This window comes from Phaseolus vulgaris, chromosome 2 (genome assembly GCF_051622355.1).
Source record: "Phaseolus vulgaris cultivar YP4 chromosome 2, ASM5162235v1, whole genome shotgun sequence".
NCBI classification, from domain to species: Eukaryota; Viridiplantae; Streptophyta; class Magnoliopsida; order Fabales; family Fabaceae; genus Phaseolus; species Phaseolus vulgaris.
In genome coordinates, this window is record NC_143499.1 from 42,494,415 (window position 1) to 42,521,997 (window position 27,583).

Here is a 27,583-nt window from a genome sequence, read left to right on the forward strand (position 1 = left end):
GAAAGATGGTTTAAAACAACATCCTCTTTTTCTGCAACTTGCAAAAATTTGTTTTTTTAATCCATGAAAAGCAATTCTTGTTCATCCTAAAAATTTATCTTTTTAGTTCTTCTCTTTATACAAATAAGAATCACATTTTCATAAATAAAAGGGAAAAACATATTTTTATTAAGGAATTGTTTTGTGGAATAAATGTTAGTGAAATAAAGGGCAAGAGTGCTTCATAAGTCCCATTGGATTTGAGAAGTGGTGAAAGGTGAGTTAGGAATTACGTTTAGAATTCAAAAATAATGAAAGGATGAAACACTCTCCCAGAACTACGCAACTCAATTATCTCACCATCATTCTATTTTATATACATAATTAATTATCATCGTATTTTCTAAAATATTTTTCTTTTTTTATAATAATAACTGGAACATAATATTCAAAATAATAAACTATATTAAGTTATAATTGATAAGATTATTTATTTATTATTATTTTTAATCTAAATAATATTTCTTTTCATGTATTTTCTCTCTGCCAAACCAAACATGAGTGTTAAATGACCTGTAATTATGTCGTGTGGTGTCAAATTCATAGTTGAAAGATGAAATATAATGAAAAGGTTCACTGCACTTACAGGTAGATAAAGACCGAAATAAAAAATAAAAATGATATACATTCAAAATCCACTTCTTTTCTACAATCACTCTCGCCCAATATTATTATTTTAATTACTTTTTTACATTATTTAATTATAAATTTACTTTTTATTATATATTTTTTAAAATTATCACATCAAAGATGGTACACAATTCCTTAGTTATCAAAGTATGATTTTTCTAAGAAAATATAAACTAAAGTGTTAAATATTGACTTTAGTTACTCATTCTGAAATCACTTATTTTTCATCTTTATATAAAGAAAATAGTGTGTCATATTAAACCACACAAAAATTTATAATTTGGAAAAACAGATTTTTGAAATGGAAAGAGAAGAGAATAATAGTACAAGGAGAGTATTTACTATATATATTATTATTATTATTATTATTATTACTATTTATAATAACTCCATGGATATTGTATGAAGGATTGATTGGTGTACATAGTATTGACCCAACATTTCATTTCAATTTGCAGAGCTATTTATGATGATCATCATCATCTCCATTGTTAATTATCTTTTATAGGTTTTGTGTGTGTAGAAGAAGAAGAAGAGATGGAAGAGAAAGTGAGTGGATCTAAACATGTGTTAATGGTTCCATACCCAAGCCAAGGCCACATAAATCCAATGCTCCAATTCAGCAAACGCTTGTGCTCCAAAGGATTGAAAGTGACCATGCTCACAACCATTTTCATTTCCAACTCCATGCATCTTCAATCTTCATCCTTATTGGGCACTGTTCAACTTGATTTCATATCAGATGGCTATGACCAAGCTGGTTTTCATGAAGCTGCTTCTGTGGAAACCTATTTGTCTCGCATGCAAGAAGTAGGGTCTAACAGCTTGAGAGAAGTCATCAACAAACACAACTCTTCTGATCACCCTATTGATTGTGTGGTCTATGACCCTTTGGTGATATGGGTGTTGGATGTAGCCAAAGAATTTGGGTTATTTGGAGCTGCTTTTTTCACTCAAATGTGTGCTGTCAATTACATATATTACTGTGTCTACCATGGACTTCTAAAGCTCCCCATTTCATCACTACCAATCTCTATTCCAGGGCTTCCTTTGCTTCACCTAAAAGACACACCAGCCTTTGTTTATCAGACTGACTTCTATCCTGCATATTTTCACTTGGTCATTAATCAATTTTCTAACATCCACAAAGCAGATCTCATTCTTGTCAATTCCTTCTACAAGCTAGAGGACCAGGTACGTATTCAAAGGAATGTGTAGTAATCTGCTATTCGTTTGATATTAATTCTCATGTATATGCTTGGTGTACCAAAACTTTCATCTCAAACATGCTTAAAAGTTACCAAGAGTCATGCTTAAAATAAACCATAAAGAACATTACAATTTCCTTTCCCACCCGGAATCTTAACAAGATGGGTTAAAAAGTGAATTTAAGCCTAATTCAACTTTAGGAAACCAACTTATAAGTTGAGATTTTCATCCACTTATATACTATAAAATATCTTTATCTCTAGTCTATATGGATCTCCAACTAAACTTCTTCATGTCCATATCTGCCAACTCGTATGTGAGATTATATATTTATAGGATAATGATTGGCCTGATAAGTCCAACAAACTCTCATTAGGATAAACATTTTTAAATGGTTTTGTTGTTACCATATTAAGAAGTGGACTTCTAGTCTAACTCAACCTTATAAAACTAGTTTATAAATTGAATAGATGTTCTCTTATATATTATGAAATGATTTTATCTCTAGTCATTGAGTTTGTGAGATTTTTATATTTAAATTAATCGACTTTCTCAAATCGTAATCAGAAACTTCTAATGAAAAGAACTAGATTATTGGTGATACATACGTTAATTTGGTTTACTAACAACTGATTGAGAAAGGTGACTCTAAGAAGATAATAGGAATAGTTAGACTCCTATCTTTCAATTGTCTTTACTTATAATATAAATGCAAGTTTTTCTGTAGATGTTTATTTAAATCATGAGATTATTTCTGTCTTGCACCAAGACACCACTTCTTTTTTCAAACTCTAGTAAAATGAAAATGAACTGTGATTGTCTCATAATTTTCCATACCTATGAGAAGGTGGTGGATTCCATGTCAAAGCTATGTCCATTATTGACAATTGGGCCAACAGTTCCATCCTTTCACTTGGACAAGGCAGTCCCAAATGACACAGAGAATGTTCTGAATCTGTTTGAGTTAGACTCATCAGCAATTAGTTGGCTGAAACAAAAGGGTGCAGGCTCAGTTATCTACATATCATTTGGCAGCATGGTTTGCTTTAGCTCACAGCAGATGGAGGAAATAGCATTAGGCCTAATGGGAACTGGTTTCAACTTCTTGTGGGTAATTCCTGATTTGTTTAGAAAGAACCTGTCAAAGGAGTTGGAGAAGGGAATTGATGAATGTGGAAAGGGTTTGATAGTTAATTGGATACCCCAATTGGAAGTGCTATCAAACCAAGCTGTTGGTTGTTTTTTCACACACTGTGGATGGAATTCAACTCTTGAAGCACTGTGCTTGGGAGTGCCAATGGTTGCACTACCACAGTGGACTGACCAACCCACCAAAGCAAAATTTGTTGAGGATGTGTGGAAAGTGGGAATCAGAGTGAAGGAAAATGAGAATGGGATTGTCACAAGAGAAGAGATTCAGAATTGCATCAGGCTAGTTATGGAGAAGGACCTTGGAAGAGAACTCAGGATTAATGCTAAGAAATGGAAGAAATTGGCCATAGAAGCAGTGACTCAGGGTGGTACTTCACACCACAACATCAATGAATTCATTAATAATCTGAATAAATGAATTCATAAATAATCTGAACTGAAAAAATCCTAAACTTTGATAATATGATAAATATTAGTTTGAAAACTGGCAAAAATGCAACTGTGATGTGTACAATGTACTTTCAAAATTAATCTATTTCAGTAAAAAATTATTTTTTTAGTGGTAATCTAGTGATTATCAACATAAAAATTCTTATTCTTTTCTCTTATTAGTTGATATCTACCAAATATCAATTATATGCTATAAAGGGTTTATTTATACTTGTAATTCAATAATAGCAAATTGTCAAGGATGGTATTTTTAAAATTTGGTTTATTCTGATTAGTTGCTTAAATATTTTGTTTACATTGACATCTAAATGATTAATAATAAAACAAATGCATATTACGTTCTCTCGTACAAATTAATTGTTTCGAAACTCAATAATCAAAGAGGATTTAAAATAGAAATTTAAACAGAAAAGGGGTCATACAAAATTAGGGTAAATTCAACTAATTATAATGAAATCATTCTTTTCTCAAGATTCTGAATTCATACATATTCATTTCAAAATCAGTTACATAATACCTGCTTATATTCACGAAATTGAGATTGCAATTGATAAAAAATCGTAAATTCCAAAATAAATTTAGAATGATTTAGGCAATTAATCAATATCCTGAATTCTATCAATTCAGATCAATCACTCCTAATTTAATTTGAACCCACTAATTTGTGAGTGCTTACTGATCTTAATTAAGATTTCTTCAATTACATTTCTAAAACTATATTATAAGTCTAATTAGAACTTGATTAGATAGAGTCATGTTCCAATTAAGATGAACAACCAAAGTGTATCTAATATATAAACTTAACAACTCCAATCACATTATGGTATACAAATATTAAAATATTTTGTAACTTCAATTATGACCTTCCAAAAACAAATATATGGAAAAAAAAATATACGAAAATTATTCAAATTTGACTATTAAAATCCACTCATTTAATATTTCAATATTAAAACCAAATATATGTCATATGTAAAAATAGATCACAAGTATGTCTTTGCTTAATTAACTAATAATTTCATTATAACTTTTCGCTTCATATGCTCTTATTAAGTGAGAATAATTATAATTTCAATGTATAAGAATTATAAATTTGAGTCATACAATAATATAGAGACAGCGAAAATTAAAAAATATTTAATGATCACATAATCTATTAAAAAGCGTGTAGAAAATTTTCATGTTGTATATTTAAATATAATCTAATCACGTGTATTAAAGTTTTTCGTCTCTCACAATAAAATATCAGATTTCAATATATTTCTTCATGCTGTTTTATTTTTATATTTTTCGTTTGTCATGTCTAAATAATCGCATAGTTAAAATAACTACTATTCCATTAAATATTTTTAAAACATGTTTTTTACTCTTTGGTTTGACCCAAATGATGTGAAATTGATTGATTTAAACGTAACACTCAACATACTATAAATTTTCTTTTATTATATGTATTATCAATTTGTACTATTTTACTATACACAGGGTTTATAAAACTATCATTAATTTAAAATAAATTTTAAACTTATATATATTCAATGAATAAAATAAACTCAATTTCAATCAAGTATTTATTGACTTACAAGCTTAACTCCTCAAAATACATAAACATGTACTCTTATATTAAGTATTATATTAAGTATAATAGCAGCAGATATTCTTTTTTCAAATATATCACAAACACAATTACTAGAGTAATTCATTGGAATAAAGATGTTAATATAATAAAAACAACAACTCTATTTTAAGTTTTTAATAACAAGAAAATCATAATCATTCCATCTCATCATTCATTTATAAAATATATATCTAAACTAGACCATACATAAATCTATATAATAAATTATATTTATTAAGAATATATCTTTTTGCATCTTCTAAAATACTCGTCCCTTTTTTACAATTCCAGTTAAATCCCTTCTTACATTCACAAATCTATAGATCTATACAAATAGATATATATCTATGAGAGATGAAGTTCTATTAGAAGTATTGTTAGAATTAACACTAAAATTATTTAAACATATATAGAAATCTCAATCTCATATAATCTCATATAATTTGGGTAAAGTTTAAGACATTCAATATTTAGAATTATAATATAACGGTGTTCTAGAGGTAAAATGAAATAAACTCTCCCCTAACTTTCCAAAATAGACTTAACTCACTCACATTTTTTTTAGAGAAAATATATCATTTAAACAAAAATATAAGAAAAATAATATGCAGCAAAATTCCAACCATACCAAGAATCCACTAACAGTCATTTTAAACATTATCTAGAAGTTTAATGTATCCACTTACAATTATCCAATAATCAAACACTCATACTTCAATCGTTTCAACTCAAAATTCATTATATAAGGTAAAATAACATTTTTATTTGTTGAATTGCTACTCCAACGCCTAAAATAATTTCATAATAATACAACCGATGAATCTAAATCCAAAACTACCTGAGAGTAAAATACAAAAGGATGGAAATAAATGGAAATGCCTTGCACAAGATAGAAGCATGATAAAGTAACAGAAACAATTAAGATGTAACCTAGAAACAACTAAGATGATTTAGGCACAATATCTAAAGCACTAGTGAAAGAAGTCAATTGCATATTGTCAAATAGGAGACAAGGACATTGAGACAAGTTGTTGAGATAGATCTCAAGTTAAATATTCCAAAGGATTTGGACTTTAACGAAGTTGAATTGGCAGCATGCAATCCATGTAATTAACCTCACCTAAAAGAATATGATTTTGTTATATTAAATGAGTTTTACTTCTTTCAATAACTTGCTTTAAGTACAGTTATGTGTGCTTAAGCTATAAACTAAAAAATTATGTTAATATAATTGTGTTCCACTTATATTTCACGGAAGTAATAATATAATTTCAGTAGAGTTATGCATGGCAATAAAGCCTAAGTGTCGTATCATGTGTAAATCAACGTATATGTGTGCTCAGCTGGCATAAATTTACAGAGCTTGCACACACTTCCTTTTAATCTGACTGCTACAATTGAACTACTTATTAATACATGAACACAGAACCAATGGCTGAAAAATTCGAATGGCCTAGAGTCTATTTGCGCAACATTCTTTGTGGCATGAAACTCAAATAATATGCATCTCTGGAAGTCAAATGACAGATCATACACTCTCCCTGGTCCCATCTTCAGGTACATGACCATCTTCCCTCCAACTGCCCAACTTAATAATGTCCTCAACAAGTATTTTCCCATCTGTACCGACAAAAATTTATATCAGTAATTACAGTATTCGTGAACTGATTTTTTTCACAATAAATAGGAAGTTTGATAGATATCGTCACTGAGTATATTATAGTCCCATAACTTCAAAACATACAAATTTCTTAGTCCAACTTGCTCGGGAACACAAAAGACCCCAAAGAATATTGACAAAACAATTTGCTAATATACTTTATTCAAAAAAATAATTAATATACAATTTGCCCCCAGGAAATGGAAATTGTGTTCTTTCAGTTCATGGAAGTTCATAGAAAACAGTCCTTGATGAAATTGTTTACAAAGTTGATAACTTGGCAGGGTAAACTAATTAACTGGAGACCAATTTGAATAGGCGCATACTTTAAAATGAAAAAGGTAACACAAGATTTAAGAAGTGGCAAATACTTGTTTAGTAACATCTAAAAAGCAGTCATTTTAAAAGTAAGTTTTATAACCTACTGAATAATACTTTAATGACTAACAATCCGGCTAAAATTCAGAGCAATACTTTTGGTTGATCTATCTGAGATACTGTTCACTCACCTATTGCTCCAAGGTGAAATTCCAAGAATATTTCACTAGAATTTATTTTATGCGAATAAAGAAACAAAACTATTTTCAAATACACTACAGAGCAAACAAAATGATGACTTGATAAGATTGGGAAAAGTATTAAATTTATGCGTGAGATAGAAATGACAGACCTCTATCTTTGGAAAGATTGCTGACAAGTTCTTGGATACCCTCCTTGCCCAATGTATCCTTTAAGTACATTGCAGCAGAGGCTACCTCCTCAGGAGTTACTTTCCCATCATAATCTCTGCAAAAAGGCCAAAAACAACTTTTAATATATGCACAGAAGTTATTCCAAACATAGATTGTCCTAATAAAGTACAAAATTTGCATGGGTAGCAAATAAGAAATCATGCACATGACCGATCAAATTTATCTTGTGAAATGATAATCACACACTGTCATCCCAAACATGAATTAACTTTTAAAACAAATGTGGAAATGTATTCTTCCCAATTGGAGTTGATTGTTAAGCTTTCAACTTGGAAAATGAGTTCAGACAACTATACCTCTGTCATTTAAATGGCAGCAACTTATAATCATTATCAACTAGAATAGAATGAAAATGTATTCACATCTTTCTCTTGTAGTACAACACAAATTAAATTGTAATATAACACAAATCCTTCATAAATAGATTATAAAGCACAACCAAATAGTGCCGTCAGAGAAATTGATCAATTGTGAAAAGCCTTAATTGAAATTGAAAACAGCATCACTTGGCAGTTATATTTTAACAGAAAAGGCGGGAGAGAGATAAGTACAGGGTGACAAGTCATTGAATTCTTAATAAGTTAATTTTGTTGAGGCTGTAGATGCAATAAGATGCTGATATGAAACCACATTCTTATGCAAATGCAGTATGAAACTACATATATGTATCATGTTATCTGATAAGATTAGGACAAAGCATGACCAATATAAACACAATGTTGAAGAGCCTTAGCTCGAAGAAGGCACCATTTCCCTTTAGAGACTACTTGATCATAGGAACCATCTCAGCCAAGTCACTTATAGCCTAAACATTAGCATAACCCTCCCTCCTCCCCCACCCCTTTCCCAAAAAACAACGTTGAAACAAGTGCACACCTGTCGAGAAGCCTCCAACGGTCACCAATTTTAGCATCCACATCATCGATTTCCTTCTCGAGATTTTGAAGCATAGCATCAACCTGACAAATTTTAAATAATTACAAATTGAAGTGTAAAACTAGTTTCTAGTTTTTCCCTAATAATAGATAAATGACGTGGGTCGTACTCTCCCAATGAGTGCTGATGACACCTTATCCCCTTCACCAGACTCAGCAGCATGGTCATGTTCCTCTCGGGCAGCTTTATATGCCTTAAAGGCATCTTTTTCACCATCTGAACCCTTTACCATGCTATTATAGAGTTCTATCTGCACAAAAACAAAACAGCCAATGATAAGGATGGGTAATGGATTAAATATATACAGTCATACACAGAGTGGCGATCAATTTACAGTGTCACAATACAAAGACAAATTCAAAATGCAATGCACATTATAAAAAAGGCTACCTTTTAACAATGTCAGATGAATTATTTGTTGAATGTTTGTTTGAATACATTGATAGAGAGAGAGAGAGAGAGAGAAACATTTCATAGTAGTATTAATTTATAATATCAAATATATGAAATTGTTTATAGGTAATATTATTGAATTTTTCTATGTAAATAAAATTGTAAAATTAATTTCTTTTGTTTGTTTTTGTCTTTGACTATCCCGGCTACCAAAAAATGTCTGGGTTTGCCAGTAACACCAAAAAAATATTGATACAGTACGGTTGCACAACACTTCTTACAAGAAAAAATGAGTACTTGAAATATCACAAATTATTCTGCATACCATTCAAAGCCAATCGATTTTTTTTTTTTAAATGTCATAAAGGTTAATGTTTTACTTATTTGCAAATCATAATAAATAAAAATTTAATGCTTCGATGGAGTCTAAAATGTTCTTAGACAAATATAAAATTTAAGAGTATGATACATACTTTCAATCAAAAGTAAGATTTAGTGAAAAACTCATCTTATAGAAAGTTATTCATTATACAGACACATACTATACTACTCTTGTTTTCCTGTGCCTTCATTGATAGATATTAGCACTCCATCTTTTTCGTTTTAGACAAAAAGGAAGAGACGTGGATCTTAAAAAGGTGGAAACGTCTGTTAATGTGCTTGCATGCACAACAAATTTCAAATGATATTATATAGTGTATCAAAACTTTAGCATACCCAAAAAATATATTCAAGGCAATCTACAGAAGATGTAAAGAAAATGATAAATTCAGAAAGTTCAAATATACCTCTTTATTAACCAGCCTAAGAAAATCTTCACGCTCTGTACTTACAGACTGCCAACAGACATAAGCACACATTAAACTGCTTACATGTTATTTTTAGTATACATTTTGCAGAATCAAAAAGCAGTTCACCAAATTGAAGGAAGTGGAAGGTTTAGACATCAAATTCTCACCGATGCCGAAGCTAAAACTGCTAATGCACGACTAATTTCACACAGCTGCTCTTTGTTTTCCACTGCTCTGTCTCTAGCGAGTTGGTGAGCTTCTTTCGCTGTAGAAATATTCATCTCTTTCAGGGCCTTATCTTCTTGACTGGAACTACTACTTTCCATCCTTGATTGCACCACCTCTTGTCTCTCCTCCTCCTCCTGCATTTTATTTGTAATACTGTTAAGTATTGCACTATTGGAAACATAGAATCATTGATCAAACGAAAGTTACTTAATTTTCATCAATAGTCATTTATACCTAGAAAATGAACTATATAGTGAATTCTAGCATATCAACACCCAATATTTTATTTGTTAAAATGACTAATCAGACTAAAAATGAATTCTGCCAAAAAAAACACATGATTCCTTTTTGGTCACTGATCATTTAGTACTTTTTACTAGATTCTTCATTCTTCTCATATTAACCAGAGAAAATAGCAAACACTATAAACAGAATAATTTTGACCATATCCTCCTAATGCAACAAAGATACCTTCAAACAGGACAAGTATCAAGAGCAATGCATTTCCATACCCATACTTTACCTTAATAAGTTCTTCTTGCATTTCAAGGAACTCCAGTTTCCTCCTCCTCTCTGAGACAGAGTCCCCAGAGGGTAAGGATGTAACCTGTATAGTATCCACGACCTCATCGGGAAGAGAAGAAAGTGTAGCCTGTACAGCTTCTTCTGGTTTCAATTTCCCTGACACAGTGAATGACCTATAAATGATATCAAGTGAGATTTCAAAATGCATATCAAACAGGTTTATTCTTTAACTTATTATTTAACCCTGCCATGGGAGGAAGACTTAGTCGATTACCTTGAAAGTATCAAAAGGGATGATGGCACTGAGTGATTCAGAGACAAGTCGAGCCAATCTCGAAGCTGTAAAGGCAGGCTTGCAAATTTTAGAATAGAACACCAAGCTAACATTTGATATTAAAGAAAACTGACGTTTTAATATCCTCATCAAGATCCAGTATTCAAATAGAACAAATTTTCATGAATTATGCCAGTATAACCTGTTGGCGCATTTCTTCAACAGAAAACAACCCAAGCATGCCTCGCTCTCTACAATCTTCCCGAAGTTCAGCTTCTGAAAGAGAATTCACACCTTCTGCTTGAATCAGTTTATCATCTTCCTTAATCCTAACAAAAGGGGGACATGTTGCAAGTAACACAGTTACTAGGTATGTCGAGTAAAATGGTAAATTTAAGTATATAGCATTAAAAGGTGAAAAAGAAAACTATTTTTCAGGGTTGTTGTCACTAATGATGCTAATTAAACTATTATAATCATAACACCAGAAAATGTATGCTGCAGCAGCAGATAATAGCAGTTTGAAGAGTTAATTAACTACATTCAAACCTAGATCTGTACCAAATATTTTAGGGCCATAGTGGTAGTTTTGTGGAGTTCAGGCCTGAGGTCTTAAAACCATTTCCTTGCAGATCAAAAGTTTTTGATAGATGGCTTGTAATGCGTTCAGACCAAAATGATGAGTAAAGGAAATAGTTCCTCTACTGTTTTTTCTTTTTCTATATAAATTTCCTCTCTAAACAATTAAATCTAAAATAATTCTTTTAAAAATTTAAATAATTAATCATGCATGGTGATACCAGTTTTCAAATGTTAACAGTGCAATAAACTCCAATCCAAACATAGGTCCAACCCAATTGAGTACCAAAGGTTGCATCAATGGATTGATGAAGAATTTTATCTTTGATTGAGCCCAATGACATTATTTGATTCATGAAGTCAAACCTGTCAGTCAAGACAAGGCTTTGGTTGTGATAGTCGTAGTAGCCACAACATACAGGAATACTTTTATTGTATTCAGGCCTTTTGTTCTTATATTTAAATAATTAATATGCATAAGATTATTTGTTATCTTATTTTTTACCCTAATGATAGTAAGGGGAGGTAATCTTTTCAAATAACAAGGTATCTTTTATCATTAGAGATTTATTTTAGTTTTCCCAAATGCTTTACAAAAAGATAAAACCCCAAGTTGCATTAATAGTATCAAACAGTAAACTTGCATGATAAAATGCATCGTACCTTCGTAAATGTTTTCTTAGCATATAGCGCAAGTATGCATCAGTGCCAAAAGGGCTGATTCCCATGTACTTGCACATATTGACTAATCGTGGCCTACAAGCAGTAAAGAGACAATGGAAGTCATGATACCACCTCACAACTGAGAAAAACAGCATATTGAAGTCAAACAAGGTTAGGAGACTGACCTGCTTATATTATCTAGAGTAAGTTCATCGTTAAACAACTTAGCAAAGCCCAAAATTTCCTCATTAGAGACAATTGCACCTCTTCTAACCTGTAGAAAGGAAATAAAGGGTACAAAATGACTAACCAAGGAAAAACTTCAGAAAAAAATATATAAAAACAATTGCTTGAACTAAATTTTTAACCATGTTTAAAAATTCATCAAGATCTTCAGCTGTTTTCTTTAGTTCTCCACTTCGGGAGTTCTGAACTTCTTTTGCCATTTCTTTGACTGTATCCTGAAGGAACCTTGCATACTCTATTCTTGCCTTGAGTCTCCTTTTCAATGCTTCCTACACATTGAGCAACTGAGTCACACAAACAACCTACGGTGGGCAATCAAATCCCACACGTTCATGCTAACTGAATTAGGAAAATAAGCGGCCACCAGAAAACATAGAGCATGTACTAGCATTAGCTCATATATAATTTGTAACCAGAGATGCTGATGTTTAAGGTGTTTTGGAAGTTTGGTTTTGGAATAGAAGGGAATAGTTTTTTTTTAATTTCTAAAAAATATTCTCTCTAATTTGATAGCTTTTTAAAATAAAATAAAAATGATGGACTAACAGCATACGGCCTAAAAATTCTTGATAATTTATTACCTGTTCTTTCATCTTGTCTTGAAATGTGGAGGGCAACATGTTAGGGAATAACTTTAGAAACACAGGCAGGAGGAATTCCATAAAGGGAACGATAATGAAAACTGCAAAAGGAACTAGCCTAAAGATATCGGCAGTAGTCCGTGTCAGTTGCTGCCGTTCCCTTCTGGAGAGACTCTTCCCACCTGCAAGCTTCAACAACAACCTGGAACTGATCCTCACATCAGCCCAAAGCAGCTTAGAACCCAACCAATAATGCTGCAACGTAGACACAAATTCCCCTTTCCAGTGAACCAGTTTTTTTGCCCAGTCCTCCCTGTAGCAGCAACAATCAACAAACCAAAACGCCAAATCACCAACAATTAAAGAATAAACATTTCTATTTCGAATTTCATTCTGACAAATTCAGAAGCCTTAGCTAAAAAATTTACACTCAAACTAAAACACAAGCATAAGCTCAATTTAAAATCAAATGCAATTCTCAAAAGTAAATGCAACAATTAGCAAAACCTAAACACCAACTCGCCATCAATTAACGAACAGACATTTCACTGTTTCATATTTCTTTCTGCAACAGCAATTGCAGCACAACACTAGAATTTCAAAAGTCTCAGCGGCAATTTCTTTACTCTAAACACAACATACCTTCAACTTAAAAAATCAAATACAATTTTAAACAGCAAATGCAAGTACTAGCAAACCTAAACACCAAACTACCAACCATTAACAAATAAACATATCACTGTTTCAAATTTCAATCCGCATCAGCAATCGCCGCCAAAATATAATAATTTCAAAACCTCAGCTGCAATTTCCATACTCGAAACACAACCGTACCTTCAATCTAAAATTTCAAATTAAATGAAAACCTCAACAGTAAATCCAAACTCGTTTAATATAAGGAACAATAACCGCGGACCTACTCATAGATGCCACGGCTCGCAACGCGGGACCGATTCCCAAAAAAGCAGTCCACACTCTCCGCAAAACGCTTTGCACTTCCTTCTGCGACTCTTGCGACCGTTTCGCCATGGCTTTGGCCTTCGCAGTGGTCAAGCCTTCAACAGCCTGATCACACTCCTCAGGAGACGCTTCTTTCCGCTTCTTCGCGACTGCCTCATCATTCTCCTCCTGCTCATGATTCTTCGCCGCCGCCGGCTGCGTCAACCACCGCACACCTATAGGCGCATTGAATCCCGAAAAACTCTCACGCGGAACCGCACTCCCGAATTTTCCTAATCCAAATCGATTCCATAAGTCTTTATACGGCGTCGTTCCGTGCTTACAAGGAATCGGAGGAGTTGTCGTAGCTACAGCATGTTCCAGATAACGAACAGACGAAAAACTGCCATTGACGTATGAATGGATGACAGTGTTCCTCCTTCTGAGAATCGCTCGCGACGCCATTCTCGAACTGGCCTCCGAAAAGCAACAGTAGAAGATGAGAAACAAAGATCGAAGAAACGATCAAATGAATGTTTATTTTGTTCTATTACAAAATATAAATAACTTCGAATTCCTTAGATCTTCTTTTTTTGTTTATTGCATGGCGAGTGGGAATTCGGTTGATGGGTGAAAGGCGAGAGCGTGATTGAGCTTACTTATGCGGGCGAGGAAGACGGAGAGCGAATAGGAACAAAATAAAGAAAGAAAGATTTGTAGGAGTTAGGGTGTTAGAAAAGTAGTGAAGAGGTTTAAGGTGTTTTGTTCGTGACCTCTATTTCCACTTTTGCCCTTCTTACTAACATCTTTTTTCATTTTCTACCCTTTCATTTCTTGCTGCTTAGGACATTATGAAGCAAAAGGCAAACTAAAGACTGGTATTAAAACTTGTTTTTAGCCAGATCGGAAGTTTGGAGAGATCTCAAGATGTTTTTTTTATATACATTCAATTATAATAATTATAATAATTACAATAAAATACCAATAATTAATTATTTGATATAATATTCAAGACACATAGATTATAATTTAATTATAACCTACTAAATGATTATAAATTATTATAATATAATTATTTATTATTTTTTTAATAGTCTCAGTCCATCTAACAATAAGTGAAGACTCTTACAATAAGAAATACAATAAACTTTATTTTATATTCTTAATCTTAATTCTTTGTTAAAAATTTATTATCATTGTGCTCTTACTGAACTAAACAAGATGTACTCTCATCAATGTTACCTAATAAAAAATAAAAAAATATCTGATATCTTATTAAAATTAACAATAAATTTTTCTTAAATTTATCCTATTATTTCTATCCTATTAAAATCATATATTATTATTTTACTGATATAATCCGCACAGAAAAAAAAAACTCTTAATTCCATTGTTATGTGCTTACAGAAGTTATATATATGTTCCTCTATTCAGTAAAACTATCCATACCTAATAGTACTATTTTTCTTCAAAAAAATTATCAACAAACACGTTGGCATGAAGAAGGATCGAAAAAAAAATAATCAATTCCTTCCCAAATTAAAATTAATTTATATATAAATTTAAAACATGAACTTATAGAAACTATATAAGATAGTTTTCACACATTAGTGTATGAGTAAATTAATCTATGTGGAAAAGTCTATTTTTTTTCTTTCTCTCTCATGAGACTTCTAGAAAGGTTTATCGAAACATTATTTATTAACCAACTACCATTAGTTGTGATTTAATATTAGTATGATAGTCGTAAATTTTAGATTACGACTACAATATTAAAATAGAGAAAGTGTAGTGCACAATTATTTTGTACCAGTTTGATAAATCGTTAGTATAACAGTAAACACAGAATCACACATTCTAATGCACCAAAATAGGAACCAACATTTTGTAACTTTAGTTTTGAACCTCAATTGCATTAAAAGTAACGCCTTTTATCTCTATTTCTCTCGTTTCTCTTTCAAGAGAATGTAAATAGATATATTTCCCATTTCATTCTTCTAACTCTTTATTTTTACGGACATCTTCTTTTTCTTTCCCACTACAAACCTTACCTACAAGATTGATTATGTGTTTCTAAAGTACGTTAATTTTGAAAAAAATTAATTAACTAAAGCATGAAATGTTTTCTTGCAACATAAAATCATACAAAATAATACGAATATATTTATGGTATTTATAAAAACATATACATGAAAGTATAAAAACATTATTTAATTCTTAAAAAGATAAATTATTTAAAATAAATTAAAATGTCAAAAGAAATATATAATTATTTTTTAAATACGTAATTATCAAATTTCAAGTTGTCAGGAAGTAACTATTTGTCCTTGTTACTATCTTACATTTGTCCATAAAATAGTTGATTTTATCAACCATTTTCAATTCAATTAGTTAGAAACATAAACTTTGAGCTCTGATTAACTTCTCAGCTTTTATTTCAAGCGCATCTAATTAAAGTATTGAGGGACAAAAACCAGATTCCCTAGAAGGCACACAACATATATGGTGCAAAATGATGATGCGAATAGAAGCACATAGTAGTGCATCCATAAGTATAGAAACACACTTTTATTAGAAAATTTCTGAGAATAAATGTTATGTCGTTTATGGTACATTGTACAGAGAGGAGCTGTTCCAGAACCTCTGGTGGGCCGGGTGGAACCGTGGAAAATCATTTTCACGCTCAAATCCAAGCTCAGGTTAATATTATTCGAATTCTCAAGTTATTAATTGTTGCAATGGTACACCAACACCAATACGAAGCTCACAAATTGGTTTTGAGGATGCCACCTGAACTTGATGTCCTCTTTGCCACGTAGCATGTATCCTGTTATTTATTTCCTGCAAGCATTGAAATGTATCATGATAGTGCCAAGTTTTGAAGTCAGCAAAGAGAGTTCATCAACAAGTACAACAATAATATTAGTATTTTCGCAACTAGCATTGATAAAATTGAACTAAAATGGTCTGAGGTAAGCCTCCCTACCACAGACACGTACAACAAGGGATGGTTGATTCTTGGCATTTCAAGGTACAATCAGTCAAGTAAATAAAACTTTACAAGGATATATTCAGTCTAGGAAACATACCAAGGAAGCTTAAAAGTATCTTTCCACCATCCTTGTTTTGAGCAATTTGCAACAATTTTGTTCAACCGTACTATGACCTGAGAAAATGTTGGCCTGACAACAGGGGTTGGATCCCAACACTCCTCAATCAACCTGCATAAACTACGATAGTTAGACCGTTTCTAAATTAAACTGAAGCTTGAAGACCTGATTTTAAGTTTAAAATAGACTAACTCTTTCAAATCCGGTGGATAATGTTTTGTTTTGATCTTGAATGTCGGTCTTTTCCCCTCTAAGCACATCATTTTCATCACCTCCTCCGAGGGCTTGGGATGGAAGGGATGTGTACCCTCTAACATCTGGGTCCATAAATGATATATTAAATTGAAGAAGAAAGTGTTGAATTTCAACCAATAGACAATTAATATGAGGAATAGAGTGATCAACCAATAGACAATCCTAAACTTCAAAAATATTAAATGAATCTAGAAAATCTACAAAGCATTTTTCATGAAAATAGAAGTGCATCATCTTAAGGAACTACAACGTGACAAAACATCCGAAGAAATGTGAAGAAAATATTGTCAAATTCATCATCCTTCCCCTCGGCACCCAACTCAAGCCCGTACCCTTCTGAGCATCAACTCGTGATCTCAACTCTAAAAAACCTGTAGATCGAGTGCATACAGCTAAGCTAAAAATTAAAGCTTATAATTGGAGAGCATTAGACTAAGCCTCACTGTTCAATTTAAAACTCACATGTTCTAAAGGCAAAAGGCTGACACGAAGCAATAAAAACAAGAATCTTACCAAGAGGAAACTAATTTGTAAACTAATTAATCTGACATACGAAACGTCATAACAGATCGGCATTATTATGTGTTACAAAAATCAGGTACCTCATATATAATGAGACCAAAAGAATATGCATCCACACTTCTATCGAATACTTCATCTTTGTAAATCTCCGGTGCCACGTACAAGCCTGCAATGAATACAACCAAATCATTATAGAACCACGAAATATACTTTTGTTTTAGAAATTTTAATCTGCAATTATATCGCTTAATCTTTCTTGAAATGCTTGTCCGTTTTCTTTACAATTTTTTCTACAAAGTATGCATTTTCTTTTATATATATTTTGTATTTGTTGGGCAAAGGGACCATGGTTTAGAGATGGAACAAGTATCAAACCATCATCAATGAGGAAAATTACTCAACAAGTGTTAAGTTATTTCTATGTAAATGTTTATCATAATGGTAGTTTCACTTTTTGAAATCTCAACCGTTATTTAAAGAAAACTCCCCACTTTATTGTCCAATTTTTGCTTTACACCAAAATCCCATAACTAATTACACATTTATAACAAAATAAAGTATAAACAGATATTCATATGTAGCAGCAACTATCTTCAAGCACACTTCATTACAACAACAAAAAATTACCGGGCTGTCTAATATCCTAGTTAACAATAAAGAATACAGAATAAACATGTATATCTTGTTAGACTCATTCTATTGACAAGGCTTATCATGGAAATGAGAAGGTGCACAACGCATCAGTTAACACAGCCATTCCATAGCACACTATAAATGCAGCATATCCAGAAGTAAAAAAGTTTAGAGAAAAGGGTTTAAGGGTTTGCTGGGACAAGCTTTTCCATAAAGATTTCTAGAAGAGAAAAATTAAAAAGAACAACGAAATAATTCTTTTTATAAATTAAATTAGTTTATGCACAGGTTAAAAAAAAATAAAAGCTTAGAAAAGCCATACATGACATAGCCTCTAGAAAATAGCTTATACATAAAACTAATTTTAACTTTTAGAGAAACTCATTTAATTTATTTTTCTTCTTATTTTTCTCTCCAAAAAGTTAATATGAAGTTTGTCTAAAAAGACCCTAAACCTTAAAACTGTACAAAAAAACCTGTGTAAGATCATCAAATGGAGGTATGTGCACTGTAAAAAATTTCCATATCCCAAATGATGGACCGTCGAACAAAATTTCCCTCTCAATCCCCTTAAGTCCAGCAAGTTTTGACATAGAATTCTCAATGAATAATTGAAAGAGTATATATTGAACTTAAGATGTAATAGGAACTAATTAAAAGAAGTTCCTAGACAGTATTTTATCATTTTTCGTGGCCTAAAACCCAAGCTTAGGGCAGCTAAAGAGAGTTGTCATATCCAATTTTAGCGGGTATAATTCATCCATGAAAAGGAAATTCCTATTGCAATCACAAATCTGATATGTTCAGCCAGTTGTAACTAAACTGAATCTTAATGCTAGAAAATAGGACGCTGGATTATAGAAACCTTCCGAACACTGAGGAAGGAGAAGAAATGCAACAAATTTCTTTTGAAAATACTCAAAACTTACTTGAAAGATCAATGTTAGGGTCAGGCTGCACCAGCCTTGCTTCATCAGGTGAGATTAGAGAAAGTCTCACAGTGCCAAATCCACCTATCTTCAATTGCCCTCCATTATCCAGCAAAATATTTCTGGCACCTTACCGAAATTTCATATATTAAAGGAACAGTAATCCCATGAGAAAAAAATCTAATTCAAAATGCACTCAGTCATAACTAAACATCAGATTGTATTAAGTGATCTTACTTTGGCTTTAAATCACAGTGAATAACCGGATCTGGTTTGCATTCATGAAGATAGTTCATGCCCCTGCCAACAACAAATTATCAAGACAATTTGGATAAACAATCTAGTGGAATTTGCAATAAACTTATAATCAATTAGTACATTGTAAACTTAGAAAGCTAAGATGACCTAAGGAGCCTTTTAGAAATTAACAACCATATAAGAGATAATAAAAGCAAGAAAAGGACATGATTTTTTTTCAAAGATGCGTATAGTTCCTTGAAATGGTTACTTGCCTAGCAATATCGAGAGCAAAACATAGAAGTTTTGATGGGGACAAACGCCCTTTCTTTTGGAGATAGCTTGCCAGGTCACCCTGAAAAATCAAAATTGATATGAACAAAGAAAAGTGAGTTAGATACAATCATACGAGAAACTTACTCTGCGAGGACAGAGAGGGATAGAGAGGATAAGCTTACTTTAGCATGGTACTCACGCACAATCATCATAGGTATATTTTGGGTTACAGCTCCAACAAACTGGATCACATTGGGATGTCGCACCCTTTCTAATAACGTGAGCTCATGTTTGAAGGAATTTCTGAGTGAATTATTGAAATGGCAAAAAATTAGAGCCAAGGTTGGGTAATAAAGTATAGAAACAAATAAACAGCAATTCGGGTCATCTACAAGACCAGAAATCAAAGTGAAAAGTAATGACATATGCAGTCCGACAGGAACTTAGCCAAGCAGCATCAAACAACGTGATTGATTGGCAAGAAGCATATCATACAACCATTCTCACAAACATGTTCGATTGCAAAGGTATATACATACATGGTATCAGGATCTGTATAACTGTCCTTGTCAAGTATCTTCACTGCAACCTTTGTGCCATTCCATTTAGCTACTTGATATGTTCCCTGAAAATAGATGGATCAAACAGCAGTGAAGAACTATACAAACAAGTTTAACACACATCATTGTTTAGCTTTATAAATGTCATATGTTTAAAGATCCGTGAACTCGATCACACAAAGCATCAGCACATGAGGTACCAACAATTAGAAATGAAAGATAGGGGGAAAAGAATAAAAAATCAGACGGTTAACAAAGGGAGCCCAGTGCATAGGGCACGAAATATGGTAAAATATTTAATGCGTGCAGTAATAAACACCACATGACACATTACTGGTCATGCAAATTACATTACTAGAGCAAAATTTTACAGCATATGCACATTATCTTAGTTGATCAATTTTAAAGTAAAAATGGTCCCTCGGAGTCAGAGTAGTTGTCTCAATTGCAATTATCAACTTGCATTTTAATAAATACCATGACCGGGTGGAATCCCCAGTTGAATAATATCCCAGAAAAACCATAACTATTAAATAATCAAATAAAATATAACCAAGTGAACAATATTTAATCACAGTTCCCAACGAAAGAAAGAAAGAGAAACATACTTTGGAAATACCATCGCTCTTCCGAACCTGTAGCTCTAACGGGTTGAGTTCATATTCCGGAACTTCTCGAGGATTTGCAACGGTCATTGGAGTCTTTCTGGTTTTCTAAACACGTCAAAGATAATTAATCAGTAAGTCACTAAATTCTATCCGACATATTTACCACCATTTACTGATCCATAACAAACAAAGAACGGTAGCACAATACCGGCACTTTAGCTCCACGAGCCTTCAACATGTAATAAATCTCTGTATTTCCATAGTATTTGGCATCAGCTGCCGCCTGCACATCCACACATCCACCACCACTTAACACAAAAAACAAATCAACTTTAACCTTAAAGCAATAATTTAATATAAATGTACTAAGAGAATAATATTTTTTACATTCTTATGCAGTTACAAAGATTTATATGTTAAATTAAATTAATTTACAATAACTATCCTATAAATCATTAAAACACTACTTTGATTCATTCACAGTTTTTAAAATTATGATTATAATAGATTTAATTGCCATGCCCTTTTTCCATTATCAAATCTGCGACAAAATCGAAACCGAGCATTTCGTGGTTTAGAAATGCCGAATCCTGCAAACCATGTATTCCATTTGTAGGCAAGTGTCATGTTGGCTTTCACATAAACTATCTTTCAAGTCAAAATTCAGTCCTTCCTATCATAATTTTTTCTAGACAATATGAAAAAACTCTTCAAATTTTTCGTGATTATTATAAAAATATAATTCTTCAGATTCGCTGTGATTTCAGTAAACGTTTTTTTGGATGCATAATAAATAATTTAAGAATTTTTTATGATCATGATATATTTTTAATATTTAAAAAATTTAATTGCGAAGAGTTTTCCAAAATTTAAAATTCCATTACTATTACTAGATGTATTGTCTGTGAATTGACTAAATTATTTACCAACAAAAAAAGGTAATTGAACAGTGAGCTCATAGTCGTAATATCCATTTAGTACTCTGACTAAAAAAATATCTAAATAAAATAAATAGACGTTGATAAGATGTTGATAGTTTTGATGAAACTAGTGGTCTATAAAAAAAGAATTAGCTGGGACTACAAATAACATGATGGTATAAGATTAGATAATAATTTCTCTTAAACAATGACCAGACCCAACACATGCAATATCTTTGAAGTATAGGAGGCAGGGACACCAAACACAGAGAAACATGAAATGTCTAAAACATAAATAGATAATATATTCAACTTTTTTTAAACCATCTAATGTTTTTTTTTAACAAACCTTACAAAAAGTGAGAAACATTTTATATTACATTTTAAGCTAATTATACTAAAAGGTCAAAAATAATTGAGAGACATAACGAAAATTATGGAACAAGTATGGGAAATGTGCCTCACAAGTCAAGCTGACAGTTATCAGTGCACTTAAATTAAATTAATAATAATCACAATATAAAAAATAAGTGTATAATAAATTAATAACGGAATATAGGAGAGAGAAAATTACGGTACTGCCCCAGCGATCGCGAGCGTCGATGTTGGCCTTGCGGGTGAGGAGGAGCCGAGCGACTTCCGCGTGACCTTCGCAGGCGGCGATGTGGAGGGCGGTGCGGCCGTCGAGGTCGATGCTGTTGACGTCGATGCCTTCGTTGAGCAAATCCTCAACTCCCCTGACGTCGCCGCGGCACGCCATGAAGAGCAGCTGCATGGTGGAGTCAAGATTCTCGGGCACGGTGAGCTCCGCTTGCTCCTCTTCGGCGCTCCGCCGTATCGGATCCAACGACGACTGCCGCCCGAAGCTGAACCGCTGGTTGTTCCGGCGTGGATCCAGAGAGGCCTGCCGCGTGAACAGCCTGCTCATGCTCTTCCGCAGCGACCCCGACGAGAACTGCCGCGAGATGCCGCGCTTCAGCTGCGCGGCAATGTTTTCCATGGCGGCCGCCGGAGGATTCCGCACCACAAAAACTTCTCACAATCAATCAATCAACCAACAACGAACGAACGAACGAACGAAGATTCCTAGCGATCATGCTTACATGTTGGAACGGATCCAACCTGTAGCTTTGGTTATGCTGTTGGAAAGTATACGAACCGAATCAAAGGAAGCGCGAGTCAGCGAGGGAAAATAATAACGACGAAAACAATAATAGAATTTCTTTGTTTTTATTTTTGGATTGATCGTTCATTCTCTCATCACTCACACGTTTCCATTCCACGAGAAAGAAGCCGCGGTTCTCTCTGTCTCTCTCCTTTTCTTTTCCTTTTTCATCTCTTCTAATTAGATCATTCCTGTTGAAGTGGGTAGGTTTGGTTGACTTACCGGGACCTGAATCATTCTTTTCTCAATTTTTCTTTTTTTTCATTTCTTCTAAAATAATTAATTAACTCCCTTTTCTTATCAAATTCAAAATACGCGCTAATAGAGAAGAATTATTGTTTTCAAAATCTAAAAGCCAGTAAGAATAAAAAAAATTAAAAAATGCATATCCACACACTACTGCTAGTTTGTCTATATGAGATTCGAATATGTCTATTAAATGATGTGTCAACGTCGAATACACATATTAGATATTAATATTTATAGGACACGTATATGAAGTGCTCAATTTAAAAAAATATTTTATTGAATTTCTACAATTTTTGAAAAAAAAAATATATTAATTTTTTAAAAACTCAAACTTATTAATTAATAATTTAAATTTATTATATAAATTTGTATTATAATTATAAAAATAAGAAACAAATCTTTTTTAACCAATCATGAGAAACATCTTTTTGTTAAAAAAACTGAAACATACTTGTGCACATAAAGTTAATTTATATAGTTCATAATTATATAATATATAAATTTATGTCCTTGTATCTTACATTTGAGAGATTATACATATTTTCATACCTGTATCGTATGAGTGTTAGTGTCTAAATGCTGATGTTAAACAGTTTTTATTTTCATTGGATGTGCACGTGGAATTTTAGAAGTACAAGTAGGTTAAATTAATTAATTAGCTCCCCAAATTTGAAACACTGAAATCCAAATTATGATTCATTCCATGGGGTCAGCCACAACTACATAATTAACTTTCTTTGTTTTTGTTGAAAAGTAATCTCTTTTATCTCTCATTTCATGCTCAAAACACACATCTCCAACAATCACTCCTCACCTAAAAAATAGAAAGGTAGTGAGCGTCATAATCCTTGTAGGCCAACCCATCTAAATCATTAAATTTTGAAGGTTATCTTTCAATTTTGCAAGAGACAGAAAATAACGGACACCTACACAAAAAAGTTTTGCAAGTTGGATTCTTAAGACATTCTATCCAATCGAAACGTAACACACCAAGAGGAATTCAACACTGTCAGCATAAACTTTTTTTCTCAATATTAATGTTTGATGTTTCGTTTCAGAACAAAATGTTTTGTTTGTTTTCATTGCTTTTAACAAGGAAACAAATAGTGATGCAATTTTTTTTTGTGGAACACGGTTTAGTACATGATTGACCATTTCAATGTTAAAAAGATATTGGGTGAACTAAAGATATTTTATATTTTTATATATTATGATTCTCTCATTTTCAACTTTAAATATTGTAATTTAATATTTTTTTAATATTCTTGATGTATTTGTTGTGCTCGATACTGTATTTGCCTGTTCTGTAACATTTTGCTTGTTTGAAGAAAATGGTAAGGAAATTGAGAGGAAAAATATAAAATAAAAATGATTGAGTTGCACGACTTTTTTTTAATCGGAAAAAGAAATTTTATGATGATTCTGATGAGAATATAGATCTATATAATATAAAAGTTCTGTATTAAAAACTGATATAGTAAGTTAATTTATGACCATTTATGACTGTTGTATATAAAACATCATAAATCTGTCATAATATATTTAGATAAAACTTTCTATAATTTATATTTATAGAACAATCATTAAAAATGACTTACTATAGTAAAAAATTCTAATAAAAGAAATATAAATAAATCATTATTATGTTAAATAAGAGTAAAAAGTTATACTCAGTTATATAACCTAGAAAACCGTTAATAGATTAATAGTTTACAACACTACAATACAATTCAGTGGAGACTTTAACAACTTTTTTAATACCGTTTGATTAAATTACATTTTTTACATTGACTTCATATAACATCTAAAAGTAAAAGTCATAATTGTTATTTATATAATACTTGCAAAAAAGTTATTGTGATTAAAGATTTCTCACGCAACATTACACATATTATCCTCTTCCTTATGCTTCTCATCCATATACTCTCTTCTTATTTTTTGAGTCATCGTTCACCAATCATATCTAGTTGGAGTGTAATATTCTTACCTTTTTTTATGGTTAATTAAGTATATTAGAAGTTTATATTTTATATAGATAAGGCGTGAAATCGAAAAACAAATCAATTAAAAAGTATTATAATGAAGTAAAAAAGAAATAATGTTTAAGAATTTAAAATTAAATTAAATTAAATTTTAAAATTAAATTAAATGAATAAATATAAATAAAATTATAATATTAAAAAAACTTATACGACAAAGTTTTAAAATAATAATATTATATTAAAAAAAATAAGAAAGAAGTGTTGTGACTCTCACCAAACTTCAGTATGTCATTAAAGTTCGGTTTTAGTGAAAGTGTATATTTAAGCAAAACATTAAAACACTTTGATATGCATAAATAGAATAAAGGACTTGTGGCTATGCAACATGGTAAATATTTGTCCAAAGCTCAATCCACTTTTATCCAAAACGAAAAGGATTTCATATGCTTCTATTTATTTTTATCGTGTATGTCATCAAGGTAGATTTTGCCAAAGGAATAAACATATGCAAAAGACAAAATTTAGATTCCTCCAACAAAAATAGTTTTGGAAACCAACAAAATTAGTTTTGGAAGGAAATGTCACATCCGATTCTGAAGTAGCTGAATCTAAATGTAAAGGTAAATTACCTAACTAGTTAATTAGATTAATTTGGGATTAGTAAATAACTCAACATTATTAGGAGTTATTAGGTTTGAGTCAGAGTGATTAAATCAATAAGGTCCAATAAAAAGTTATAAATATGAGAGGACTCTCATGGTAAAAGGTAAATGACTTTTCTAATTCTAACTAAACATACAAAGCACTCATGAATCCAAACTTACTTGAGCGTTGGAGTGTCTCTGCATAGGTATCTCACCTCTCAAACATATTGGACGACAACTTGTAGGGGAGAAAACATAAGACAAACGGTAGGGGATATTCAGTCTCGAATATTAAACCATGAAAAAAATAATAAGATTTAGAGAGAAAAAAACACTATGGTTAAATTAAAATGTGATTATGAAGACAAAAGTGTTACAAGTGGTCATCATTTGTTCTATTACGTAAGTTAGTGTGTTAAGTCATAATTGAATCGTTATGTTTAAATTACCACTATTTTAAGTAAAAAGAATTGTATTATAATTATCAAGCGTTTGATTCAACAATTAATATTAAATTCAAGGTCATGAATTTGATTTGTAGGAAGAAAATTATTGAGGAGAGATTGTTGTAGATGAACATCAAATATTTTGTGACATGGGTTAGATAGGTCAAGTCACACTTGAATCGTAACGCTTTGATTACTACATTTTTAAGTAAAAAAAAGTTACACTCTAACTATTTATAAGAAAATGATAAAAAAAATGGTAAGAAGAACACATGTTTCTTATTCTCTTGCATCACTTCATGTATAGGAAATATATAGGGAGTTTCTCTCCCCAAATTACAATCTAATTAGGTAGGATACTAATCATGAGATTCTATAATTATTAAACTAATTGCATATAATTGGTACAATATCGTCAAATATTGCATACAATAATTGCATATAATTTGATAATTATTATTTCCTTAATACTCCCCTCAAGTTGGTAGGTGAAGATCAAGAACCCCAACTTGTGTCGTAGCGTCAAAAATCGTTCCTTGCCCAATGCCTTCGTAAAAATATCTGCGAGCTGGTACTGTGTGGGCACATATGAAGGACTAATTATCCCAGCTTGTAATTTTTCTCGCACAATGTGGTAGTCTATGTCAATGTGTTTTGTGCGTTCATGAAATATTAGGTTTGATGCTATATGTAATGCCGCTTGATTGTCACAAAAAAGTTGAGCTGGCAAGTTATATGGCACCTTTAAAATCCTGCAACAGATATCGCAACCAAACTATCTCCAAACAAGTATTGGCCATTGCGCGGTATTGTGCTTCCGCTGATGATCTTATACGTTTGTCTGTTTTTTTGACTTCCATAAGATAATAGAGGAACCAAGAAAAATGCAATATCCAGATACTGATCTCCGAGTTGTCTGACAACCTCCCCAGTCTGAGTCACAATAAGCTGTCAATGTCAGATTGTTTTCGGATGGCAATAGCAATCCTTGTCCTGGTGATCTTTGATGTACTTTAGGACTCGAATTGCGGCATCCCAACGAGGTTTCCGTGGATCCTGTATATATTGACTTATGGTCCGAACCGAAAATGCTATGTCAGGCCGAGTAACCGTGAGGTATATCAGTCGTCCCACAAGTCGCTTGTATTTGACTGGATCCTTTAATAACTCTCCATCGTCTGGTGTGAGTTTTAGGTATTGTTCCATTGGAAATTTGTCTGGACGAGCACCTGTGAGTCCCGTATCCTGCAAAATATTAAGCGCATATTTTCTTTGGGACAAGTAAATACCAGCTTTGGAACGGGAAAATTCAATCCCTAAAAAATATTTTAGGTCTCCAAGATCTTTAATGCGAAATTGTTGTAATAAACAATCTTTAACACGCT

At 32.0% G+C, this 27,583-nt stretch overlaps 3 protein-coding genes across 5 annotated transcripts; 1 reads left to right on the top strand and 2 right to left on the bottom strand.

Moving 5' to 3' along the window:
• The first annotated feature begins 932 nt into the window (after positions 1-932).
• On the top strand, positions 933-3,619 carry LOC137812229 (flavonol 7-O-beta-glucosyltransferase UGT74F1). The gene is made up of 2 exons (XM_068614148.2): positions 933-1,863; positions 2,726-3,619. Exons 1-2 carry the CDS (start codon positions 1,207-1,209, stop codon positions 3,446-3,448), a joined length of 1,380 nt encoding a protein of 459 aa, XP_068470249.1. The 5' UTR covers positions 933-1,206; the 3' UTR covers positions 3,449-3,619.
• A 2,698-nt stretch (positions 3,620-6,317) lies between these two features.
• LOC137812232 (uncharacterized) lies at positions 6,318-14,527 on the bottom strand. Of its 2 annotated transcripts, none has more exons than XM_068614151.2 (14): positions 13,640-14,527; positions 12,724-13,036; positions 12,265-12,411; positions 12,082-12,170; positions 11,897-11,989; positions 10,857-10,983; positions 10,655-10,719; positions 10,379-10,553; positions 9,795-9,989; positions 9,625-9,672; positions 8,553-8,693; positions 8,384-8,466; positions 7,426-7,541; positions 6,318-6,715 (listed from the first exon to the last, which is right to left on the bottom strand). In XM_068614151.2, exons 1-14 carry the CDS (start codon positions 14,125-14,127, stop codon positions 6,624-6,626), a joined length of 2,172 nt encoding a protein of 723 aa, XP_068470252.1. In that variant the 5' UTR covers positions 14,128-14,527; the 3' UTR covers positions 6,318-6,623. The 2 variants fall into 2 exon arrangements, with proteins under 2 accessions (XP_068470252.1, XP_090155018.1); XM_090298892.1 differs by having other exon boundaries at positions 13,644-14,395.
• Positions 14,528-16,178: 1,651 nt separating this feature from the next.
• On the bottom strand, positions 16,179-23,259 carry LOC137812234 (integrin-linked protein kinase 1). Of its 2 annotated transcripts, none has more exons than XR_016518797.1 (12): positions 22,287-23,179; positions 21,001-21,075; positions 20,793-20,897; positions 20,164-20,249; positions 19,807-19,927; positions 19,624-19,703; positions 19,349-19,411; positions 19,112-19,240; positions 17,630-17,715; positions 16,965-17,089; positions 16,752-16,883; positions 16,179-16,503 (listed from the first exon to the last, which is right to left on the bottom strand). XR_016518797.1 is itself a non-coding variant. In XM_068614152.2 (12 exons), the coding sequence occupies exons 1-12, from the start codon at positions 22,710-22,712 to the stop codon at positions 16,497-16,499; spliced, it is 1,428 nt and encodes a 475-aa protein (XP_068470253.1). In that variant the 5' UTR covers positions 22,713-23,259; the 3' UTR covers positions 16,179-16,496. The 2 variants fall into 2 exon arrangements, 1 of the variants encoding a protein (XP_068470253.1); XM_068614152.2 differs by having other exon boundaries at positions 19,112-19,233; positions 22,287-23,259.
• Between the last annotated feature and the right edge of the window lie 4,324 nt (positions 23,260-27,583).

Bases quoted from the DNA above. Each gene is read 5' to 3' on its own strand.
- LOC137812229 (XM_068614148.2), top strand. From the start codon at position 1,207: ATGGAAGAGAAAGTGAGTGGATCTAAACATGTGTTAATGGTTCCATAC. The intron at 1,864-2,725 runs GTACGTATTCAA...ACCTATGAGAAG, and splicing joins TCTACAAGCTAGAGGACCAG to GTGGTGGATTCCATGTCAAA.
- LOC137812232 (XM_068614151.2), bottom strand. From the start codon at position 14,127: ATGGCGTCGCGAGCGATTCTCAGAAGGAGGAACACTGTCATCCATTCA. The intron at 12,412-12,723 runs GTAATAAATTAT...CTCAATGTGTAG, and splicing joins AAGACAAGATGAAAGAACAG to GAAGCATTGAAAAGGAGACT. The intron at 9,990-10,378 runs GTAAAGTATGGG...AATAAAATGCAG, and splicing joins TGCAAGAAGAACTTATTAAG to GAGGAGGAGGAGAGACAAGA.
- LOC137812234 (XM_068614152.2), bottom strand. From the start codon at position 22,712: ATGGAAAACATTGCCGCGCAGCTGAAGCGCGGCATCTCGCGGCAGTTC. The intron at 20,898-21,000 runs GTATTGTGCTAC...TGACGTGTTTAG, and splicing joins CTCGTGGAGCTAAAGTGCCG to AAAACCAGAAAGACTCCAAT. The intron at 19,704-19,806 runs GTAAGCTTATCC...TTGATTTTTCAG, and splicing joins TGCGTGAGTACCATGCTAAA to GGTGACCTGGCAAGCTATCT.